Below are 24,030 nucleotides of genomic sequence, written 5' to 3' on the forward strand. Positions count from 1 at the left end.
ACCATTTAGATAAAATGTACAAATTCCTCAAAAACCACAAACTACCAAAATCACTCAAAATCACTTATGAAAGAAATCACAACGAAAGAAATTAAATTCAGAGATTCAAACTTTGCCAAAAAGAAATCTCTAGGCCCAGATGGTTTCACTGAAGAATTCTATCAAATACTGAAAGAATAATTCTACACAATCTCCTCCAGAAAACAGAAACAAAGGAAATTCTTCCCAACTTATTTTATGAGGCCAGCATTACCCCGATTCCAAAACCAACCAAGGGCTATTCAAGAAAAAGAAAACTAAAGACCAACATTCCTCATGATCACAATTGCAAAAAACTCATAAAATGTTAAACAGAATTCAGCAATGTAGAAAAAGAATAATACATATTATCAGGTGGACTTATACTGAGAATGTAAGGTGGATGACAAAGTTCAACACTGATTCATGATCAAAACTTTCAGCTAGGAATAGAAGGGAACTTCCTACAAAATATCTGCAGCTAACATCATACAAAATAGTGAAACATGGAATGCTCTTTCCTTAAGATCAATACATCAAAGATATACACTTTCACAACCCCTATTCAACATCAACTTAATAAGAAGTTTGAGTCAACCTAATAAGACAAATAAAAGAAATAAAATACGTATAGATTGTAAATGAAGAAATAAAATAGCCTTTTGCAGACAACAGTATTTTCTACATAGAAAATTCAGGGTAATTTTCAAAGTGAGTTTAGCAAGGTTGCAGGTCAGTGCATAAAAATATCTACTAGAAACACACAATTGGAAATTGTCTAAAATACTATTTAAAACACCTGCAAAAAAGAAATACTTAGATATTTAGATATAAATCTAACATAACATGTACAAGTTTTTTTTGCTGAAAACTATAAAATGCTGGTGAAAGAAATCAAAGTAATCCTATATAAATGGAGATACATACCATGATCAAGTATTGGAAGGCTCAACATAGTAATGATATTACTGCTTCCCAAAATAATTTATAAATTTATATACTTTCTCCACACTACAAGCCAAATGATCTTTTCGAAATGTAAATCTGACCAAGTCAAACCTGCTAAACTCTCTGCAGTTTCCCATTCTTCTTAGAAAAACACAAAATTCCCTTGATATGATTTACAAGGCCACGAATTTCTAGGCTCCTACTAAAACTCTGTAGCCTCATCTTGAACAATACTCTTCTTTTCACTCCATCTAAACTCATCACACTCCCTCCTACCAAAGGACTTATGCACATAATATTTCCTCTACCTGATATACTCTTCCCTTCCTTCTTTTGCTAATTCCTACTTATTCTCTGATTTCAGTTCAATCTATACTTCTTCAAGGAAGCCTCCCCTGACTTTTCTAACTAGTTCAAATCCCTTTATTATAGGCTTCATAGCCCTGTAAACTGATCTTTATTGCCCTTGTCACCACTGTAACCTTTGCATTTGAATGCCTGATTATATTTAAGTGTAATTTATGTGATAGCCATAGTTCCATGAAGGCAAGAAATGTATCTATTTGCTCCCTACTATATCCCCAGAACATAGTAAAACAAGAACTCAACAAATATTTGCTAAATAAGTAAATGTATTATTTATTCTTCATATCCACCCTAAGAGATATGTACAATTATTTTCCTCACTTCACAGATGGTAAACTGTCTTAAATTACACAGCTATCAGGTAAATATTCTGATTCCATTCAAGGAATTCTAATTCTGAGGACTAAGATATTAATTATATTCTACTGCTGTTCAAATTTAGCAAAATTCTAAACAAGTCCTTATTCATGTAGGAGCAAATCTTCATAGTATATGCATTGCTTTAGTATTCATTTGTTCAACAAATATTTATAGAGGACCACTAAGTATCAACCACTAGGGTTATAGGGTAAACAGGACAATGTTCTTGGAGCATACATTCATAATACAAATACTTATTGAGTACTTTCTACACGCCATCCACTGTGCTAGGTAAGGGAAAGTCTAAAAGGTGACCAAAGCATTAAATAATTACACCAAAAATAAACTTCTTTTACAAGTAACAAGCGCTATGAAGGAAAAGTTTCTGTATGGAGACAATCCATACAGAAACCTAAACCTAGCATGGAATATTAGAGAGGTTCCTGGGAAGCAGATGTGACTCAAGTGACAGAGCTTCTGCCTACCATATGGGAAGACCTGGGTTTGATCCCTGGGGCCTCCTGGTGAAAAGAAGAAGAGAAAGCATGCCTGCATGGCAAGCCAGTGCCCATGTGAGTGCCCCCATGGTAAGCCAGTGCCCACACGAGTGCCCACATGGTGAGCCAGTACCCTGCGCAAGTGAGTCATGCAGCAAGATGATGACACATCAAAAGAGAGAAAAGGGGAGAGTCAAGGTGAAGCAGAAACCAGGAACTGAGGTGGAATAATTGACAGGGAACTTCTCTCCCCATCGGAGATCTCTAGGATTGAATCCTGGTAAATCCTAGAGGAGAGAAAATGAGAAAAGAAGACAACACAGACAGCAAAAACAGCAGGGCGGGAGGAGGGGAAAGGGGGAAAATAAATAAATCTTTTAAAAAAGAGAGAGAGAGGTTCCTAAAGAAGCATTGTTTAAGCAAAGACCTGGAGTGTAATTATGCATTATCAAATTGGAAAGTAATGTAAAACACTATTATGCAAAGGAGTTAGGGAAAAAGCAATTCAATGTTTCCCAAGAGATGGGTGGACCAAGAGTTGCAAAATCAGGTAGAGATGTATATATAAATGCAATATCAAATACCTTTAGCCATAAACAATATTACCCTCCATATCAGGGATCTGCGAACTACAGTATGTGGGACAATTCACAACCTTTTTTTGGGTCCTTGAGCTAAGAATGGTTTTTACATTTTTACAAGGCTATAAATAAGAGATTTAACAGAGGCCATATATGACCTACAAAACCTAAAATATTTACTTTCTAGACCTTTACAGAAAAGGTTTGCTAACCCCTGTTTGATATGCTATAATCAATTAAAATATAATAATGAAGCCTAATACTAACAAATTCATTAAAGATTATTCTACCTGAACACAAAACTAAGTACTTTATATATCATACATATCATTTTCAAAATTGAAGGTTTGTGGCTAAACATATAAAAGTACAACATCTAAAAGTACCAAGTTACAATCAGCTACATAACAGACATATTTGACTTTAAGTGTTCTGTCAATACATGTTTGAATAATATAAATACTTTTATCATTAAGACAGTTAACAAGATGTGTAAAAATTGGTTCAGGTAATAATGTGGCTATACTTAAAACCAAATATACATCTTTTCATATTTTAGCTGAAAAAAATAGCATAAAACATCTATAGAATGAAAGTCTAAGTCAATATTATTTTGAAAAGTAATTGTTATACAATAATAGGACAAGCTATATACTTACCAAGATTTTTTTCAATTCTTCAAGTTTTACTTCTATGTTATTTTTAAACTTAGTCATCTCTTCTAAAATAAGCAAGAGAATATATATGTGTTAAAAGTTGGATTAAAAGAATAGGAAAGGAAAGGGAAGAAATAAGAATAATACTATTTGAAAGGGAAGAATCAAAAGAGATTAATAATGTAACTAGAGTACCATAAAGCACAACGGAAGTACAAATCTAACTATACAAAAATAATAATGGATAAATATAAATATTATTGTAAAAGTAATTCCACAGCCAAATGACTATCCAAAATGTATACAGCAAAAAAAAAGCAAAGTATCTGAATTAAATATATTTTGTATGAAGATACCCAGAATGCACCTCTACATTTAACTCATTGCTTTCTAAACATTTGGTCTTTTAATCTTCATTCCAAATTTAAAAGGATAAGTGAAGTGGTCCTCCTTTCTCATGCTCAGACGATGCACTGTATTTTAGATTTCAAAATTCCCATCTCCCCAGAGACTTAAACTGTTACATTTAACAATATATACTGACTCTTAGTGAAGGAACCTTTAATTTCTATCCCATCTAACCCCATTTGAATATTTTTAAAAATATCAGATTGAACTTTCTGCCCTTTCACACTACTGTCAAATTTTTTACTTTGCTTTGCAAACAAATTTCTGGTTTTATCTACATGTTTCTTTCTTAACCACATGCAAAAGCAATGCCTTTGCATGTGATTTAGGGTTTAAATTTTCTATCTTCAAAAATCAAATTAAAAAACTATCTCATATATATGATATATATGTGATATATATATCATACATATCAAAACTACAATGAGATATCATTTCATACCTATTAGACTGGCCGCTATTATAAAGTCAGAAAACTGTAAATGTTGGAGATGATGTGGAGAGATAGGGACGCTTACCCACTGTTGGTGGGAATGAAGAATGGTATAGCCACTGTGAAGGATTGTTTGGCAGTTCCTAACAAGTTGAATATAGATGTGCCATGGGACCCAGCAATACCACTGCTAGGTATACCCAGAAGAACTGAGAGAAGTGGCATGAATAGATATCTGCACACCAATGTTCATAGCAGCGTTATTCACAATAGCCACAAGCTGGAAACAACCCAGGTGTCCATCAACTGATGAATGGATAAATTGTGGAGTAAACACACAATGGAATATTATGCAGCGAGAAGAAATGAAGTTATGAAACATATGACAACATGGATGAAACTGGAGGACATTATATTGAGTGAAGCAAGCCAGAAACAAAATGAAAAATACTGTATGATTTCTCTATTATGAACTAAATATATTATGTGAAATATAAATATATTATGTCAAATATGCATATGGGTAGAATTGTATATATATGACCACTTTTCCTTGAAGTTGAACAAATGTAAGTTAATATCAGACAAAAAAAATTATATTAAGTGAAGGAGATAAGATGCAGAGTACTACATATTATGTGATTCCATGTACATAAAACATAAATATAAATCAATTCATAAAGATGAAAGATTAGTTGTTATTTAGGTCTAAGGAAGGATTGCTAAAGAGTTTGGAGTCTTTCTTTTTGGAGTAAACAAATTGTTCCAGCATTTTTAAGATGATGAACGTATAACACTGTGATTATACTAAAAGCCATTGATTATATACTTTGGATAGAACAGCCAGAAACAGCAGCTATGTACAGTGGGGGAAGCATAGAGAGACTGAGAGATGAGGAATTTTCTTGTTTTTTTCTTTGTTTATTATTATTAATATTGAAATAATGAAAATGCTCTAATAATGACTGAAGTGATGAATACACAACTACATGATTATAGCAAATACCACTGATTGTACACCTTGAAGGAACTGTTATGCTTTACTAATATGTATCAATGAAATTAATTTTTTTAAAAATTCAAATGACAATCTGATGTTTTTCTTATCAATAACTTTGTATTTTTGCCTACTGTCTAAAAGATGTTTTCTTTTTCCTTTTTTTCCAAAATTTAACAAATTTATTTTCCCAGCAAAAAAGCAAAAACAAAAAACACTGGCAAATGATAGAGGAGAAAGTATATTTCATTCTGAAGTAGCACTTAGGTTTTTATAATCACCTAATATTATTAAAGTATACATATTATTCTCAAAATCTTACCCAGTTCACTTGATTTTTTCTGAAACTCCATGGTAAGTATTTTCAACTGATCTTCATTTTTTCCCAATCTTGTAAAAAATATTATTTTACAATGTAAAATATTCTTTTACTCAGAATTCATCTAGTAACTAAAATTGGTGCAATTTAGCAAGTGTTACATCTTAGCTCACATTCATCCTCTCAATTACTAAGCATCACTGGGAACACACTGTGCCAACTATTGTGACATTATAAAATAAGATTTCACTATTATAAATATAATGACTGTATACTAATTGCATCTACATTAAACCTTAAAGCTCATGGTTATAGTTTTGTCTCCTAGCTATTGTTAAAAATCAATTAATACATTCTAGAACTTCAAAAGAAATTGCATATGTAATTACTGTTACATTTAATTCTGCCTTAGGAACAATATAAATATGAGAACTTGTATAATTTGTTTAACTTATCTTGCTTTCTATTTCCTCATCTATAAAACAGATCACTGGGACAGATGACACCTAAAATTTGAAACTGGCCAGGACAGATCAATCAGGTATACCTAAGATTAGAGGACCTAGAAAAGCTGGATTTTCTTCTTTCACCACATATGAGCAATGGAGAAAAAATATTGCTAGGCACAGACCATGATTTCACAGAATTACCAGACTTAATTAACCCTGATGCTAATAAAGCAAAAATAACTACCTAGGTCTCATAACATAGCTGTAGATGAATATTTTCTTAATATAAATTAGTGAAAAATTGAGCAAATCTTTAATAAAGTTTCAGACAAACTGCTGTTTAGATGAAATACAAATGAATAGTTCGTTTTATATATGGTTAGTCTACTTGTTAATAATTCTTCCATTCATTCAACAAAAATCTTTGAGCACCTACTCTACTAATCAGGCTAATCTCAAAAATCAGAAAGTTCATAAAACCCAGTATAAAGCAAATGCACAATCTAAGAAATTATTTCTATGAAGCTAATAATAATCTACAATTTCATTAAATATGTCATATTATTCCATGAGCACTTATAAACTTGTCTATATAACTTGATTCTATGACAAAGCAAGCATGGGATCTGTCTTTTCCTAGGATACTTTCTCACCCCATCAAACTTTTTTTTTGAGGTACCAGGGCCAGGGACTGAAACCAGTACCTCATATGTGGGAGGCAGGCATTCAATCACTGACCCACATAGGCTCCCCTGAGTTGGTTTCTTCATTTACTTGTTTATTATTTACTTTCTTATTTTTAGGAGGCACTGGGAACTGAAACCAGCCCTTCCCTCATGGGAAGCAGGTGCCCAACCACTTGAACCACATCTGCTCCCCATTCAAACTTTTAAAATGTATTCCTACCTTATGTATCAAAAGAGACTTAGTTACAGTTGTTATAAGAAATTACAAGTCAGTTGAAAATGAACAAAATGGCACAGAATATTTGAGGTAAAAATTTTTATTCAGCTATTTAAATAAGAAATATTTTTACCTTTGCTCTTCTGTTGCCAGTAAGTCTTTCAAGTTGGAGATAGTAGTTTTAAGTTCAGTAACCACAAATGAATGAGCAGCTTTAGCTTTGTTAAATTCATCCATTTGAGCTTCCTTTTCTCCAGTGAGCTGACATACTGTTTTTGTTGCTATTTGTAAATCTTCCTCTAAAGTCTTTTGAGTAGTCTAATTGAAATGAAGTACAAAAAATTGAAATGAAGTACAAAACAAAAGCAATGATTCAAAGGCCTAAAGAGAAAAATAAACCTAAACTCATGTGTTTCTGTAAATTTTCTGCTAACCCCGCTGACCAATCTGGGATACCTACCCACTATTCTTATTTCAGTTCACCAATCTTCCAAAGCCCACATATAGTCCCAACTCCTCCAATGGAGGTTGCCTTCCTAGCCAATCCATTTTGTAGTGTTCTTTCAATTCTTAAAACTATTACAGCTCTTCAGTGCCTAAGTAGCTCTGTTGGTACCTAGCATAGTCTTACACTTTAATTATACTTCTATGTATTTTATACAGTGTCCCTAATTAAACTACTGCCATTTTGTAGACTGGAATTGCTTCTTCTCTATTTGAAGCTCCAGGTCCTTGGATTCAATAAATATTTGTTAACTAATGGATAGTGTGAGACTTATTACATACTAATAAGTTTTTAAATCATACCACACTTCTTTGCAAAGACATTTTCATATCTTCTAGTTCTGATGTCAAATGATCCTCCTTCTCTTTTGATTCTTTTAAGTTATCATTCTGTAAATCTAAAAGAGGAAGTTATAGATATGGTAGTACTTTAAAAGAAAATACATACCAAGGAAAATGTTATTGATAACACTCTTTCTCCTCCATGAGATAAACCAAAATGAAGAAGAATTATGCAAAAACAGATGTACTGATATTGGTCATCATCAACCTTAACTGATGTATTTTCAAGATTATTATCTCCAAATTGTCAAAGATGAATTAATAAGAACTATGCAGCATTTTTATAACAGCAAAAAAGTAGAAACCTAAAATCCAGTAGGGAATAAATTAAATTGTGGAGGTACATGAATACAATAGTTTATAGTGTAGTCACTGAAAATGATAATATAGACCCTTAATAGTTTATTGCTTATGTGGAAAGATATTCTAAATTATAGTAGAATCAAAAGAGGTTAAAAACAATATTGATATAAACAATGCAGGTAAAAAGGAAAGGATATCCACTAAAATAGTAATTTACCTCCTAACAGTAAAGTTGTTGAAATTTTTATTTTTGTCTATCTTGATTTTTAATCAATAGAATGGCCACTATTAAAAAGATAGAAAACTACAAGTGTTGAAGAGGATGTGAAGAGACAGGAACACCTTCACACCACTGATGGGAATGTAGAATGGTACAGCCTCCGTGGAAGTCTTTTTGGCAGTTCCTAAGGAAGATAGATATAGATCTGCCATGTGACTTGGCTACTGCAGGTACATAAACAGACATTTACACACCAATGCTCACAGCAGCATTATTCACAACTGCCAAAAGATGTTAACAACCCATGTATCCATCAACTGACAAATGGATAAACTGTGGTATAAACACACAATGGGATACTATTCAGCTGTAAGAAGAAATGAAGTCATGAAGTATATGACAACATGGATGAACCTGGAGGACATTATGCTGAGTTAAGCAAGCCAGAAACAAAAGGACAAATACTGTATGATTTAGCTATTAAGAACTAAATATAATGAGCAAGCTCATGGAGTTTATAGCTAGAAAATAAGTCACCAAAGAACAGAAGGTGGTTAGAGAATGGAAAGCTGAGGTTTAATCCGTGCAGAATTGGTAAAAAGGTTGTTTGGAAATGTTTGGAAGTGAACAGAAATTGTGAAAGCACATCATAAGCTTTATAGTTAGTAGTACTAATATATGGGTATGACAGTGATTGAAAGGGAAAATCTTAAGATGTACATATCACCAGAAGGAAAGTCAAGGAATGAAATATGGGACTGTAGAGCAGAAATTTCTCATGAAAAATGAATATGGGTAATAGTGCATTTATAAGAATTTTTTTCTCTGAACCAGAAGAAATGTACATTAATGTTACAAGAGGTTTGTACCAGGGTAACATTTGGGAAATAATGTGACCAAAACAAACTATGGACAGTAGTGTACAATAATATTAATAATTTTCCCTCAATGGTAAAAAAAAAGAAGCATGCTAAGTGAAAGAAACTAGACAAAAAGTACTATCTATTGTTTGACTCCATCTATGCAAACTATAAATACAAATAAATTACAGAGATGGAAATAGATTAGCAATTATGTATGGAAGGAGATGGATAGAGAGATTGAGAGGTGACTACTAAGCGGCAGGGTTTCTTTGTGTTCTTTTGGGTTTTTTCTTTTTTGTTATTTTTTTTTATTTTACTTTTTGGAGTAATAAAAATGCTCTAATATTGACTGAAATGATGAATGCACAACTCTGTAATTATACCAAATGCTATTATTGTATACTTTAGATGAATTGTATGGTTTATGAATACACTTCAATAAAATTGATTTAAAAAAAGAAGAAGGTGGCAGAGTAGGCAGCTCTCCTCCACTGAAACATCTATTGAATTGGCAGGAACTTCATGAATCAACTATTTTGGAACTCTGAAATATAATTGAAAACTTTCAGCTTCCAAGGATTAGTTTGAACACTTAGAGCTTCCAGGGGAATTTTTGATAAAGAAAGAGGTCTGTGAATTTCAGTGAATTTTATGATCTCTATCCCAGATCCCAACCCTGCAGCAGGGAGCCATGAGAATGGCAGTCCACTTCCTGGTGCAACTCACTGAAATCAGGAAGGACAATAAGTACCTTGTCCTCCAAACAATCAGGGTTATGTGTTTTGATGTGTCTGGCAAATCACCGAGGAGCCAGCACATAGGTTGGCCATTGTTTCAACATCCACAAGCTGAAATGCCTTCCCAGGCAGCATTGGTTGAGGGGATTTAAAGAGACAGAACACTGTTTTATGTTTTCTATTTTCTTAAAGGATCTAGGAATTTAAGGAAATCTCTGTCAGGTCACTGGCTGACCTCAGAGATAATGAAACAGAAACTTCAGTGAATACACATGACAAAAGAATATAGTCTGCAAAATAGTTTGGAAAAGTCACTAAACAAAAGGATGACTACAGCCTTCATAAAAACAGCAATCCCTGGGAGTGATGAAAATATGATTTCCAGAATTACCACATAACAAGATTCCCTGTCAAACTGTCAACATAAAATTGTAAAGGATACAAAGACACAAAAATATATGGTTCATACACTGGGAAAGAAAGGAAATAGACAGAAACAATCCCTCATGAAATCCAGAAATGAAATAAACTAAGTGAAAAACTAAATATGCTCAAAATGCTGAAGGAAATCATGGGCAAAGAACCAAAAGAAATCAGGAATATGATATATGAACAAGCAGATATATCAATAAAGAAATAGGAATTTAGAAAGGAACCAAATAGAAATTGTGGAGCTGAAAATACAATAGATGAAATTAAAAATTCACTAGAAATACTCAACACATTATTTCTGAGCTGAAATGGTTTTTTATTAAATGTTTTTTACTAAAGGCCTTTCAAGATTGGACAAGCAAAGAAAACTAATGTCACTTTAGTTTGAAACATCCCCAAACCTCATGCTGAATCAAGGGACATCAGAAGGGAGCATAGAAAGTAGTGACAGGCTCTTCAGAATAGAAGCAGACCTAACCACCATGATTAAGGAATCTATTTGGTAACAGAGAATCTATTTGGTAACAATGTGGCCATGAGCCCTGAAATGACAAGTTAGGGGCACCTATACACAAAGACAGGTAAGGCTTTTAGAGAGAAATTAAGCAGAGGGAAAACTGTCACCTGGCATTTTGATTCAACAGTAGGCAGTAGAATCAGTGACCTTGAAGAAAGGGCAACTGGAATTACCTCCTCTAAGGAGCAGAAAGAAAAAACAATGAAGAAAAATTAACAAAGCCTATAGGACATTTTCAAGTATACCAACTGCAAGAGTCACAGAAGGAACAGAGAGGGACACTGAAAAAAGTTTTAGAAAAAATGATGGCTGAAAATGTCCCAAATTTCATTAAAGACATAAATCTACATGTCAAAGAATCGCTATGAATCCCAAGAAGGATACGCTCAATGAAAGCACACCAACACACATTATAATCAATATATGAAAAGACAAGGAGTAAGAAGTAACTCATCACTTACAAGGGATCATCAATAAGATTAACAGCTGATTCTTAACAGAAAATCTATCAAACAAGAATACCATATCTGATAAAACTATCCTTCAAAAACTGAATGAGAAATTAACACATTAAAAAACTAGAATTTGGAGACCTAGCTACAAATAAAAATCACTGGTAAAGGCAGCTACATAGGCAAATATAAAAGCTAGTATTATTTCATTTCTGGGATTTAAGTCCTCTTTTTGCTTCCTATAGGATTTATGCAAGATAAATGCATAAAATAATAATTACAAATCTCTGTTAATGGGCACACAATGAACAAAGATGTAATTTGTGGCAATAACATAAAGGGGGGAATGGAGTTGGAAAAGAATAGAGTTAATGTATGCTACTGAAGTTAAATGGCTATCAATTCAAACTAGGCTGTTATAAATGTAGGATGTTAACTGTAATCTACACAGAAACCACTAAGAAACTAACTAAAAACTTTTTCAGAAAAGGCAATAAGGAAGGAATCAAAAATACACACTAGAAAAATCAGTCAAACACAAAAAAGTTAGTATTGGAGGAATTGAAGGGAAATATAAGACATACAGAAAACAAATGGCAATATGACAGTAGTAAGTCCTTCGTTATCAGTAATAACTTCAAATGTAAATGGATTAAACTCAATAAATTAAACAAAGACAGGGCTTTTCGGCAAGATGGTGGCTGCGTGAGCGTGCCTGGTAGTGTCTCTGCAGGGGGCGGCTGGGCAGCGTTGAAGGCTCTTTGAGACTGCGCTGTTTCGGGGATTTTTGCTGGTTGGAAGGTGTCTGGACGTCAATTCGGTGGGAAGGTAACAGAGAGGATACATCTATAATATATAAACGGAGGTCCCAGCTGGGCTCGGGAAGTTCCCTCCCTGGGTGGGCGGAGCCGCGGTAGCGGGCGCTCCTGAAGCTCTGGAGCCGCGGCGGCCAGGGTTTTTGTTTTTTTTTTCCTTTTACTAGAGGCTTTGCGGTGCTGAGAAATTCGCGGATACTGGGCTGGCTGGTGAGGGGTTGTTGGGACAAGACTCCTTTGCAGATTGATTTGGGGAGACAGACGGTGTTTTCTTGTGAAGCGGGGGACGTTTTTGGTCGACGGACAGGGGGGGCAGTGCTTCCGCCTGGAGCCCCATCCCCAAAGGTCCGGCTGCCGATCTGCAACGGAATTGGACTTTGGACAATAAGGGGACACAATTGGGAGACTGTTGTAGGGTGCAGTGAGGGAGGAGGACATGTCTGGAAGCTGATTGGAGGATATTTTGCGAAGTTTGGGATTTCGGATCTTAGAGTCTGTTTTCGGCATTTCCAGCTGAAGCCCACCCCACCCGGCGGGGCTTGGGATCTGGGTCATTGAACTGGCCGTGGTGTAGAGGCGCCCTCAAGTGGCCGTTGCGAGGGAGCACAGGGAGGGAGCTGTCCAAAGGCTGATACCCTGAGGAGTTAGGTGAATTTCAGGGATCAGAAATTCAATATAAAATTCGCGGATCTGGCTTCCCCCACAGGGCTGGCACCCAGCTACGGGGATCCCTGAGGGCTGTGTTGCACTGCGGGGCTCCTAAGCTTTCTGTAGACCAGATTTGAGCTTGCCAGGTCTGGGTCCCCTGAACTCTGGCGGTCCACACCCCAGACTCACACCTCTTGAGTCTTCAGTGTCTCAGACTTTCCACCCCTGAATCCATCACGCGCTAGGGTCTACCTGGGGTCCTTCAGTGCCCTGGACCTCAACGTTTGTGTTTTATCTTTAATGGTTCATATTGTTTTGTTTTTATTTTCACTTTATCTTATTTTTTACTCTTTTTGACGCCCTGATTGCAAATATTGCATTATCCCCTAGTCTTTTCTCCTAGCGTCTCCCCCAAAGTCCTTTTTTTTTTTTTTACAGATATTTAGGGGTTTTTTTGGTTGTTGTTTTAGATAGTGTTGCAATTGTGACACGTGTATACCTGTATCTCTCTCCCCCCATCTGTTCCCCACCGCTTGCCTATCCTCTTTTTCTTTCTTTCTTTCTTCTTGTCTTTCTTTTTTTCTTTATTATAATTAGTGTTTTTTTTTTTTTCGGTTCTCTCTTTCCCTCTTGTCCCTCATTTTCCACTTATTTTATTTTAATTCAAGTACACAATACGTGCTACAGGGAACACCTCACATTTGCTGGGTTTTCCCATCCTCCACTGCCTCATTTCTGTGTGAACTGATTTAGGCTACCTACACTATCCCTCTTCCCCTGCATCTTGATAACCACTATCATCTACTGTCTCTCCTATATTCCACCCCCCACCTCCCATTCTCTGATCCACAAAGTGTCTAACTCTTAATTTCTAATACCTTTGTTCTGTTTTCTGTCTGTTATCCACTCTTGAAACTATTACCTTTCTTTTCTTTTTCCTTCTCTCATGAAAACAATAGCTTTGTAGTTCATACCATATTCCGCCTATATTCAGTCATCTACTTCATAAAAGATACTCTACCTACAGCTATAACTCTATACAATCTACATGAATCTAACCTCCATCCTCCCAGATCTCATATTCTTGCTTTGTTAACATACATTACCAATACCACTTTACACTTTACCCTTGCTGACACAATTGCCTTTTCCCAACACTAATACTTTCTTCTAAAGTGAACTTAACCAACAACAAGTAACTTGAGTAAGAAGAAAAAAGTGACAAAGAGAAGATATAACACCTATGCAAAAATAACAACTAATTAACCTCCAAAAGCAGACAAAGAAGCTAAGGAACTGATTAAATTCGTCAAAATAAAGAGATGACCAGAAAGCAACAAAAATCTACAAACCAAACCAATAATCAGGAAAACATGACTGAATCCAATCAACAAACCAATAATCACGAAGGGGAGCAAAACTTGGCACAAGCAATGAAAGAACTCAGATCATTCATCACCGACAAATTTGATGCAGTAATGAAAGAGGTTAACAACATGAAGACATCACTTGGAGGGGAAATTGCAGACATACGCAAAAACATAACAGATATGATGGGAATGAACACCACAGTTCAAGAAATCAAAAATACACTTGCAGCAAATATCAGCAGACTAGAAGAGACAGAGCAGAGAATTAGTGATGTGGAAGACAGTACCTCAGAAATCAAACAGATAGTAGAAGGGGTCAATAAGAAGATAGAAAAAATCCAATTAGGATTTAGGGACCTGAATGACAATGCAAAACGCTCAAACATACGTATTATAGGCATTCCAGAAGGTGAAGAGAAGGGAAAGGGGTCAGAAGGAGTGTTGCAGGAAATAATGGCTGAAAACTTCCCAAATCTACTGAAAGAGACAGATGTACATACCCAAGAAGCACAGCGCACTCCACAAGTCATAAACCCCAACAGGCCCACCCCAAGACATATACTTATCAAATTATCCAAGGCTCAAGACAAAGAGAAAATCCTAAAAGCAGCAAGAGAAAAGAAAACCATCACATACAAGGGAAGCTCAATTAGATTAAGTGCTGATTTCTCTTCTGAAACCATGGAGGAAAGAAGACAGTGGTATGATATAGTCAAGGTACTAAAGGAAAAAAACTTCCAACTAAGAATACTCTATCCAGCTAAACTAGCATTCAAACATGATGGAGAGTTCAAAATATTCACAGACAAACAGAAACTGAAAGAGTATACCAACAAGAAACCTCCCCTTCAAGAAATTCTAAAGGGAGTTCTGCAGGAAGAAAGGAAAAAACAGGAAAGGCAAAGTTGGAGGAGAGTATAAGACCAACAACAACAACAAAAAAGACCAAAAAAAATATACAAACAAAATATGACAAACACAAATCCAATCAAAATATGGCTAACACAAATAATTCCTTGATAGTAATAACACTGAATGTCAACGGATTAAACTCACCTATCAAAAGATTCAGACTGGGACATTGGATAAGGAAATATAACCCATCCATATGCTGTCTACAAGAGACACATCTTAGACCCAGAGACGCATGGAGATTGAAAGTGAATGGCTGGAAAACAATCATACAAGCTAACAATAACCAAAAAAAGGCAGGAGTAGCTATATTAATATCAGACAAAATAGACTTTAAATGTGAAACAATTGTGAGAGACAAAGAAGGATACTACATTTTAGTGAAAGGGAAAATCTGTCAAGAAGATCGAACAATCATAAATATCTATGCCCCTAACAAGGGTGCCTCTAAATACGTCAGGCAAACGCTGGAAAAACTAAGTGAAAGAATAGATACATCTACAATTATAGTGGGGGATTTTAATACACCACTATCAACTCTGGACAGAACATCTCAAAAGAGAATCACCAAAGAAACAAAACATCTGAATAGTATATTAGAGGAGCTCGATCTAATAGACATATATAGATCGCTACACCCAAACACAGCAGGATATACATTTTTCTCAAGCGCACATGGATCATTCTCCAAGATAGATCATATGCTAGGCCACAAAGAAAGGCTGAACGAATTCAGAAAGATTGAAATCATACAAAACATTATCTCTGACCACAGTGGAGTCAAGCTGGAGATTTGCAAGGGACAGAAGCCCAGATTTCACACCAAGATTTGGAAATTAAACAGCACACTCTTAGAAAAACAGTGGGTCAAAGAGGAAATCTCAAAAGAAATCAATGACTACCTTGAAACAAATGATAATGATAACACAACATACCAAAATTTATGGGATGCAGCAAAAGCAGTACTGAGAGGGAAGTTTATAGCCATAAATTCATATATCAAAAAAGAAGAAAGAGCAAAAATCGAAGAACTAACTGCACATTTGAAGGAATTAGAAAAACAACAACAAAGTAACCCAACAGGAAGAAGAAGGAAGGAAATAACAAAGATAAGAGCAGAACTAAATGAAATAGAAAATAAGAAAGCACTTGAACAGATAAACAAGACCAAGAGCTGGTTTTTTGAGAAGATTAACAAAATTGACAAACCTTTAGCAACACTAACAAAGAAAAAAAGAGAGAAGATGCAAATACACAAAATAAGAAATGAGAAAGGCGATATCACCACTGACCCAACAGAAATAAAGACTATCATAAGAGGATATTTTGAAAAACTATATTCCAACAAAAATGACAATCTAGAGGAAATGGACAAATTCCTAGAAACACATAAGCAGCCCATATTGACGAAAGAAGAAATTGATGATCTTAACAAACCAATCACAAGCAGAGAGATAGAATCAGTTATCAAAAATCTCCCAACTAAGAAGAGCCCAGGGCCAGATGGCTTCACAGGTGAATTCTACAAAACATTCCGGAAAGAACTGACACCAATCCTGCTGAAACTATTCCAAAACATCGAAACGGAAAGAACATTACCCAACTCCTTCTATGATGCCAACATTACCCTAGTACCAAAGCCAAACAAAGACATCACAAGAAAGGAAAATTACAGACCAATTTCTCTAATGAACCTAGACGCAAAAATACTTAACAAAATACTTGCTAATCGTATTCAACAATACATTAAACGTATTATACACCACGACCAAGTGGGATTCATCCCAGGTATGCAAGGATGGTTCAACATAAGAAAATCAATCAACGTAATACACCATATAAACAGATTGAAGGAAAAAAATCACATGATTATATCTATTGATGCAGAAAAAGCATTTGACAAAATACAGCACCCTTTCTTGATAAAAACACTCCAAAAGATTGGAATACAAGGGAATTTTTTGAACATGATAAAGAGTATATATGAAAAACCTAAAGCCAACATTGTTTACAATGGAGAAATCCTAGACTCCTTCCCTCTAAACTCAGGAACAAGACAAGGATGCCCACTGTCTCCACTCCTATTTAACATTGTCTTAGAAGTACTTGCACGAGCACTGAGGCAAGAACCAGAAATAAAAGGCATTCAAATTGGAAAGGAAGAAGTCAAAATTTCATTATTTGCAGATGACATGATCCTATACATAGAAAACCCTGAGAGATCTACAACGAAGATTCTAGAACACATAAATGAGTTTAGTAAAGTCGCAGGTTATAAGATCAATGCGCAAAAATCAGTAGCATTTCTGTACACCAATAAGGAGCAAGATCAGGAGGAAATCAAGAAACAAATACCATTCACAATAGTAAATAAAAAAATCAAATACTTAGGAATAAATTTAACTAAAGAGGTAAAGAACTTATACAACGAGAATTATACAAGATTGTTCAAGGAAATCAAAGAAGACCTAAATAAATGGAAGACTATTCCTTGTTCATGGATAGGAAGACTGAACATTATTAAGATGTCTATCCTACCAAAATTGATCTACACATTCAATGCAATCCCAATAAAAATCAACGCAGCCTTCTTTAAGGAACTAGAAAAACTAACTATGAAATTTATTTGGAAAGGAAAGAGACCCCGAATAGCCAAAGACATACTGAAAAAGAAAAACGAAATTGGAGGAATCACACTACCTGACTTCAAAACATACTATAAAGCTACGGTGGTGAAAACAGCATGGTATTGGCATAAGGAAAGACACATAGACCAATGGAATCGAATTGAAAGCTCTGATATAGAACCTCGCATATATAGCCACATAATATTTGATAAAGCCACCAAACCCTCTCAATTGGGAGACAGTGGCCTATTCAACAAATGGTGTCTGGAGAACTGGATAGCCATATGTAGAAAAATGAAAGAGGATTACCATCTCACACCTTATACAAAGATCAACTCAAGATGGATCAAAGACCTAAATATAAGAGCCAAGACCATAAAAACCTTAGAAAGCAGTGTAGGGAAACATCTACAGGACCTTGTAATAGGAAATGGATTTATGAATATCTCACCAAAAGCACGAGCAGCAAAAGAACTAATAGATAAATGGGACTTCCTCAAAATTAAAGCCTTCTGCACCTCAAAGGAGTTTGTCAAGAAAGTAAAAAGGGAGCCCACACAGTGGGAGAAAATATTTGGCAATCATATATCTGATAAGAAACTTATAACTTGCATATATAAAGAACTCCTATATCTTGAAAATAAAAAGATAAACAACCCATTTAAAAAATGGGAAAAAGACTTAAACAGACACTTCTCCGAAGAAGAAATACAAATGGCAAGAAAGCACATGAAAAAATGTTCCAAATCTCTAGCTATCAGGGAAATGCAAATCAAAACTACAATGAGATACCATCTTACACCCATAAGATTGGCAGCTATGAAAAAAACAGAAGAATACAAGTGCTGGAGAGGATGTGAAGGAAGGGGAACACTCATCCACTGCTGGTGGGAATGCAGAAGGATCCAACCATTCTGGAGGACAGTATGGCGGTTTCTCAAAAAACTAGCCATAGATTTGCCATATGACCCAGCAATACCACTGCTGGGTATATACCCAGCAGAACTGAAAACAAGGACACAAACCGATATATGTACACCAATGTTCATAGCAGCATTGTTTACTATTGCCAAAAGTTGGAATCAACCCAAATGCCCATCAACAGATGAGTGGATCAATAAAATGTGGTATATACACACAATGGAATACTACTCGGCTGTAAGAACAAACACACTACAAACACATGTGATAACATGGATGAATCTTGAGAACCTTATGTTGAGTGAAGCAACCCAGACATTGAAGGACAAATACTACATGACCTCAATGATATGAAATAAACAAGCTGCCCTAGATAGCAAGAGACTGAACGATAGGCTTACAGGAAATCGGAGGGTGGAGGAAGGATATGAGCCGATGTCTGCAGGGGTGGAACTTAAGACGAGATGGTGGTAAGTATGAACACAAAGAAGAGATAAAATGGGGGCAAGGGGTTGCCTTTGGTTGGGGCTTTACGGGTTTGAGGGTGGCTGGGGAGGGACGGTTGGGTAATGTTGCCCAAAAGTGGGGGGAGGGAGGGGTAGCATACGAACACAGGAGAGGGTTAGGAGGTGGTGGAGAGTAAAATGCCGAGAAAATAATATCAAAATATAATAAAGAGGGTTACCTGTTTAGAATGCTCGGAGGGGAGGGTCTGATGCAGGACGGGCTCCTGGGGAATGTCTAAATGCTCATTCTGCCAGAGTGGGTGACACCATGGGGTAGAATCCCAAGTAGTGAGAGTGGGGGTGGACCCACATCCTGGGGAGGACTAATGCCACCAAATAGAGGGAACTCTATCCCTCGAGAGAAAGGGTGGCTCCCAGGGCATTGGGGCAGATGAGCAAGTTAGGCCCTAAACACTATTCCATCTATCTCTGGAAGTGGCTCCTCAGGAAACTGAGGTTGACTGTCACTGTGGGCACCAAGGTGGAAGGGAAAATGGACGTTAAATGTGTGGAACCAAAGTAAATGGGGGGCAAGGGAGGAGTTTCTTGAGAGTACACAAGGATGGATATAAAACATGTAATATTACACTATAACATATAGGAGACGACAGACTGATAATGTAAACCATAATGTAAAACATAGGAGAACTAAAAATGTAAAGAACTGTGTATCCTAAAGTATGCACCATAATGAAAGCACAGATATTACCATGTTAGGAAGCTAATATCTCAGACTCTGTACATCACCTTAAGTAAATATGATGTGAATAGGGTGTAAGAGTATCGCTGTGGAAGGAAAAAGGTGTTGTGGTGAATGTATGGGAGTGTTGTATATTATATATATGCATTGCTGTGGTCTAGGACTCCTACGAAGAAACGCTGAATAATTAGGGGGGGGGGGGGGGAAAGGATAGGATGTGGAATTTTTTCAAGTCAACATTCTTTATCCAAGTTCTTTATCTATCCTTTAAACCCATCGCTATATGCCATTCCCTAGTAAGGGACCATGACATTATATTGGGCTTCAAATTTCGGGGAGTTCTGGATCACAGAGTGTTTCAACAATGGCAATGGAGGGATACTGGTATGGGATAACAATGACAGGTGATATATGGCTGACAGGGAGCTGTACAGAACATATGTCCAGGGTGCATGGTAATGATTGGATATACTCATAGTGGCAACAATTAAAAACCCAGCAGGGGGGCTACTGGGTTCCTGGCCAGTGGTGCTTTGTCGTGGTCCCTAGGGGAGCAGCGATAGTCTCCCAGGTACAGCGGCGGGGACCGGGAGGGAGTGAGGGTTCAACAGTGAGCCCCTGATGCTAATGACTATGCTTGTGAACTGATAAACCTAAAATAAGAACAAGGCCTAGAGCAACATTGTGCCTGGGAATTTCCTCCTGTCAGCCTTCATGTTACTCAAATGTGGCCAGTCTCGAAGCCAAACTCAGCATGTAAATGCAATGCCTTCCCTCCAGCGTGGGACATGACACCCGGGGATGAGCCTCCCTGGCAACGAGGGACCACTATCAAATACCAACTGATGATGCAACTGGAAAAGGACCTTATATGGAAGGTTCAATGCGGATCAGCAGAATATCCATGTCTACATAAAACAACATGACTTTAAAATGCTGTTTGACCTAAAGTGAGGGGGAAATGGAAAGGAGAAATGAGTCTATATGGCTACGAGTTTCTAAAAAAGAGTCTGGAGGCTGGCAGAAGGATTGCCCTCATGCACAACTGAGCAGAGTCAGAGAGACAGATAAAGCAGATACAACCCCCAGATATTGGTTCCTATGAAGGCTAAAGAGACCCATGAGAGTTATGGTCATGGCCGATGGGGTTTACTACCAGGGCAGATGGCCCCTCTCTGGAAATGGTGTTTATGTGTGATGAATCTGGACTCAGATGGGATCTCCCTTCATAAGACTTTCATACTAATCTGCTGGAGGTGCAGTTAACGTTGGGGTTTAAGATATAGTTAGGGGATTTGAATCTCTGGACTGATAATGTGATAGCCAGGTCCTGAGCCTCAACAGACTCCAGCACCTACAATCTGATTTATTGGACTTACCACACTCAGCTAAGATGGAGTTGAAGAAGGACAATCACCACACCATGGAGCCTAGAGTGATTACAACTGAAAATGGGAGGATGGCAGCCAGCATCCATGTGGAATCTGAGCCTCCTCTTGACATAGAGGTGCAATGGACACAACCAATCCAATGTCCACATAGAAGAGGTGGCATTGGATTGGGAAAAGTGGACATGGTGGACGATGGGTATGGGGAAGGGCAGGAAGAGATGAGAGGTGGGGGCGTATTTGGGACGTGGAGCTGCCCTGGATGGCGCCTCGGGGGTGATCACCGGACATCGTGGATCCTCACAGGGCCCACTGGATGGAATAGAGGAGAGTATGGGCCATGATGTGAACCATTGTCTATGAGGTGCAGAGGTGCCCAAAGATGTACTTACCAAATCCAATGGATGTGTCATGATCATGGGAACGAGTGTTGTTGGGGGGGGAGGGGGGGGGTGGGGGGGTGGGGTTGAATGGGACCTCACATATATATTTTTAATGTAATATTATTACAAAGTCAATAAAAAATAAATAAAAATAAAAAATAAAAAAAAAAAAAAACAAAGACATTGGCAGAATGGTTAAAAAGCAATATCCATCTATAGACTCACTTAAGACACAAATAGGTGGAAAATTAAAGCGTAAAAAAAGTTTTCCATGCAAATAGTAATCAAAAGAGAGCTGGTGTGGCAATACTAATACAAGACAAAATAAATTTTAAGGGAAAAATTGTTACAAAATACAATGAAGGACATTTTATATTGAAAAAGAGTCAAGTTATCAGACTTCCAGACAGATGGCAGATTAGAAAGACACAGGACTTTCTCCTCTTGCAGAAAAATTGCTAAAGGACAGCAGAAACAGTCTAGGGAAAAAATTTCTACGGTGTAGGAGACCAGGGGAAGGCAGGACACTACCCAGACAAGAGAGAGGCACAGGAAAAGAACTTTGACTTTAAGACCATGAGTATACTGCAGCTGGAGCTGTGGTCACTCATCCGCCACCCTACAAGGTGAAAGCACTGAATTCTTAGGCCTCCAGGCTATGGCTACAGACAAAGGTGGTCTGCAGGGATCTACCTCCCAAGGAAACAGGACAGGGAGGGACTCAGCCTAAGGCTGATTCAGCTTTTAACCCACAAATTTGGTCTGCCATATCCAGAGAGCCCTCCCAGGCCACGTAAGGCCGCACCACTGTTTGCCTTGGGAGCCAGCACAGGACTAGAGAGAGCCAACCCTCTCAAATGCCCTCCCTACTGGACTGAGACTGGTTGTTGAGGACACAGAGCAGAATGCATTATTTCCTATGTGGAAAAAGAGAGGGAGTTCACAGCAATGGTTGGAGAACTGTCTCTGAAAAAGTTTGATGTGTGAGCTCTTAGTCTCCAGGCAGGAAACCTCTGTCATACCGATCCAGTCCATACTGCACCAAACATACTATGACCAGGCTTTAGACTGAGAGGCCAGTCAAAGAGCACTACTGCTGGCCAACCAATGAAGCACATGTGAGAGAATTAAAAGTAAGTAACATGCTTTTATGACCTTTACAGTCTCCCTCCCCACGGCCCTTGGAAGCGGGTCTGCAACCCATTACTGTGTCCAGGACCCAGATTTGAGCAACAGGGACAATCCTAAAGAACTAGAATAGGTTGAACCAAGAATCAGAGAATGGCAATAACAGTCTCCCACCATTAAATTCCTACAAAGGAGAGAAATTGAGCAAGAGTAAATGCACCATCATAATCAGATGACTAGACATCAGGAAAAGATTACAAGCCATACTTAAAAAATGGAAGAAATGGCCGAAAGAAAGGAATATATCAAAGATGCAGATGAGACACAGGATTTGAGACAATGATTCCACCAGATTCAAACAAATTTCCAAAATCAAATTAATGAGTTAAAAGACAAAATGGCTAAAGAGATAAGGACATCAAAAAGACACTAAGTGAACACAAAAGAGAATTTAAAAACCTCAATGGAAAAGTAACTGAGCTCATGGGAATGAAAGACACAGATGTGAGATAAAAAACACATTAGAGACATACAATAGCAGACTCAAAAAGAGAGAAGAAACAATAAGTGATAGAGAAGACAGCATAGTTGAAATTGAAGAGAATAAAAAAGAGAGAAAGAAAAGAATGGAAAAAATACAGCAGGGCTCAGAGAGTTGAATGATAACACAGAAGACAATAACATACATGTCTTGGGAGTTCCAGAAGGAGAAAAGAAGGGAAAAAAGGGCAGAAAGAGAATTTGAGGAAATAAGGATGAATATTTCCCAAAACTCATCAAAAAATGAACTTACATGCTGAAGAAGCATAGCATATCCCAGTCAGAATAAATATGAATAAACCTACGCCAAGACACATACTACTCAGTATGCAAAATACCAAAGATAAAGACAAAATTCTGACAGAAGCAAAGGAGAAATAACAATCACATACAAGGGATGCCCAGTAAGACTTAGTGCAGATTTCTCATCGGAAACCATGGAGTTGAAAAGCATACTGAAAGAGAAAATTTACCAACTGAGAATTCTTTATCCAACAAAAATGTCCTTCAAATAAGAAGGTGAGTTTAAAATATTCATAAACAAATAGAAACTACAAGAGTTCATAAAAAATAATCCACCTTTGAAGGAATTATTAAAGCCTGAAAAAAAAGACAGGAGAGAAGGGATTGCAGGAGAGTGGAGAAGACAATAATAGCAGAAAGGATAATAAAATAATAGAAAACAGATGAAAATAAGACATGACATATTAAAACAAAGAATAAAATGGTAGAAGTAAATAATGCATTTTCAGTAATATCACTGAATGTGAATAGAGTAAACTATCCA

At 36.8% G+C, this 24,030-nt stretch overlaps 1 protein-coding gene across 4 annotated transcripts in view; it reads right to left on the bottom strand.

The window, feature by feature from the left end:
• The window catches only part of SYCP1 (synaptonemal complex protein 1), a 177,363-nt gene that overhangs the window by 107,479 nt on the left and 45,854 nt on the right, over window positions 1-24,030 (bottom strand). For all 4 annotated transcript variants that reach the window (XM_071217189.1, XM_071217187.1, XM_071217188.1 and 1 more), the window contains 4 exons: window positions 7,743-7,837; window positions 7,069-7,253; window positions 5,587-5,654; window positions 3,430-3,491 (listed from right to left, as the gene is read on the bottom strand). In XM_071217189.1, coding sequence (XP_071073290.1) covers window positions 3,430-3,491; window positions 5,587-5,654; window positions 7,069-7,253; window positions 7,743-7,837 — 410 coding nt within the window. The remainder of the gene's footprint in view (window positions 1-3,429; window positions 3,492-5,586; window positions 5,655-7,068; window positions 7,254-7,742; window positions 7,838-24,030) is intronic.

The sequence above is a fragment of the Dasypus novemcinctus genome, chromosome 9, assembly GCF_030445035.2.
Source record: "Dasypus novemcinctus isolate mDasNov1 chromosome 9, mDasNov1.1.hap2, whole genome shotgun sequence".
Lineage (NCBI taxonomy): Eukaryota > Metazoa > Chordata > Mammalia > Cingulata > Dasypodidae > Dasypus > Dasypus novemcinctus.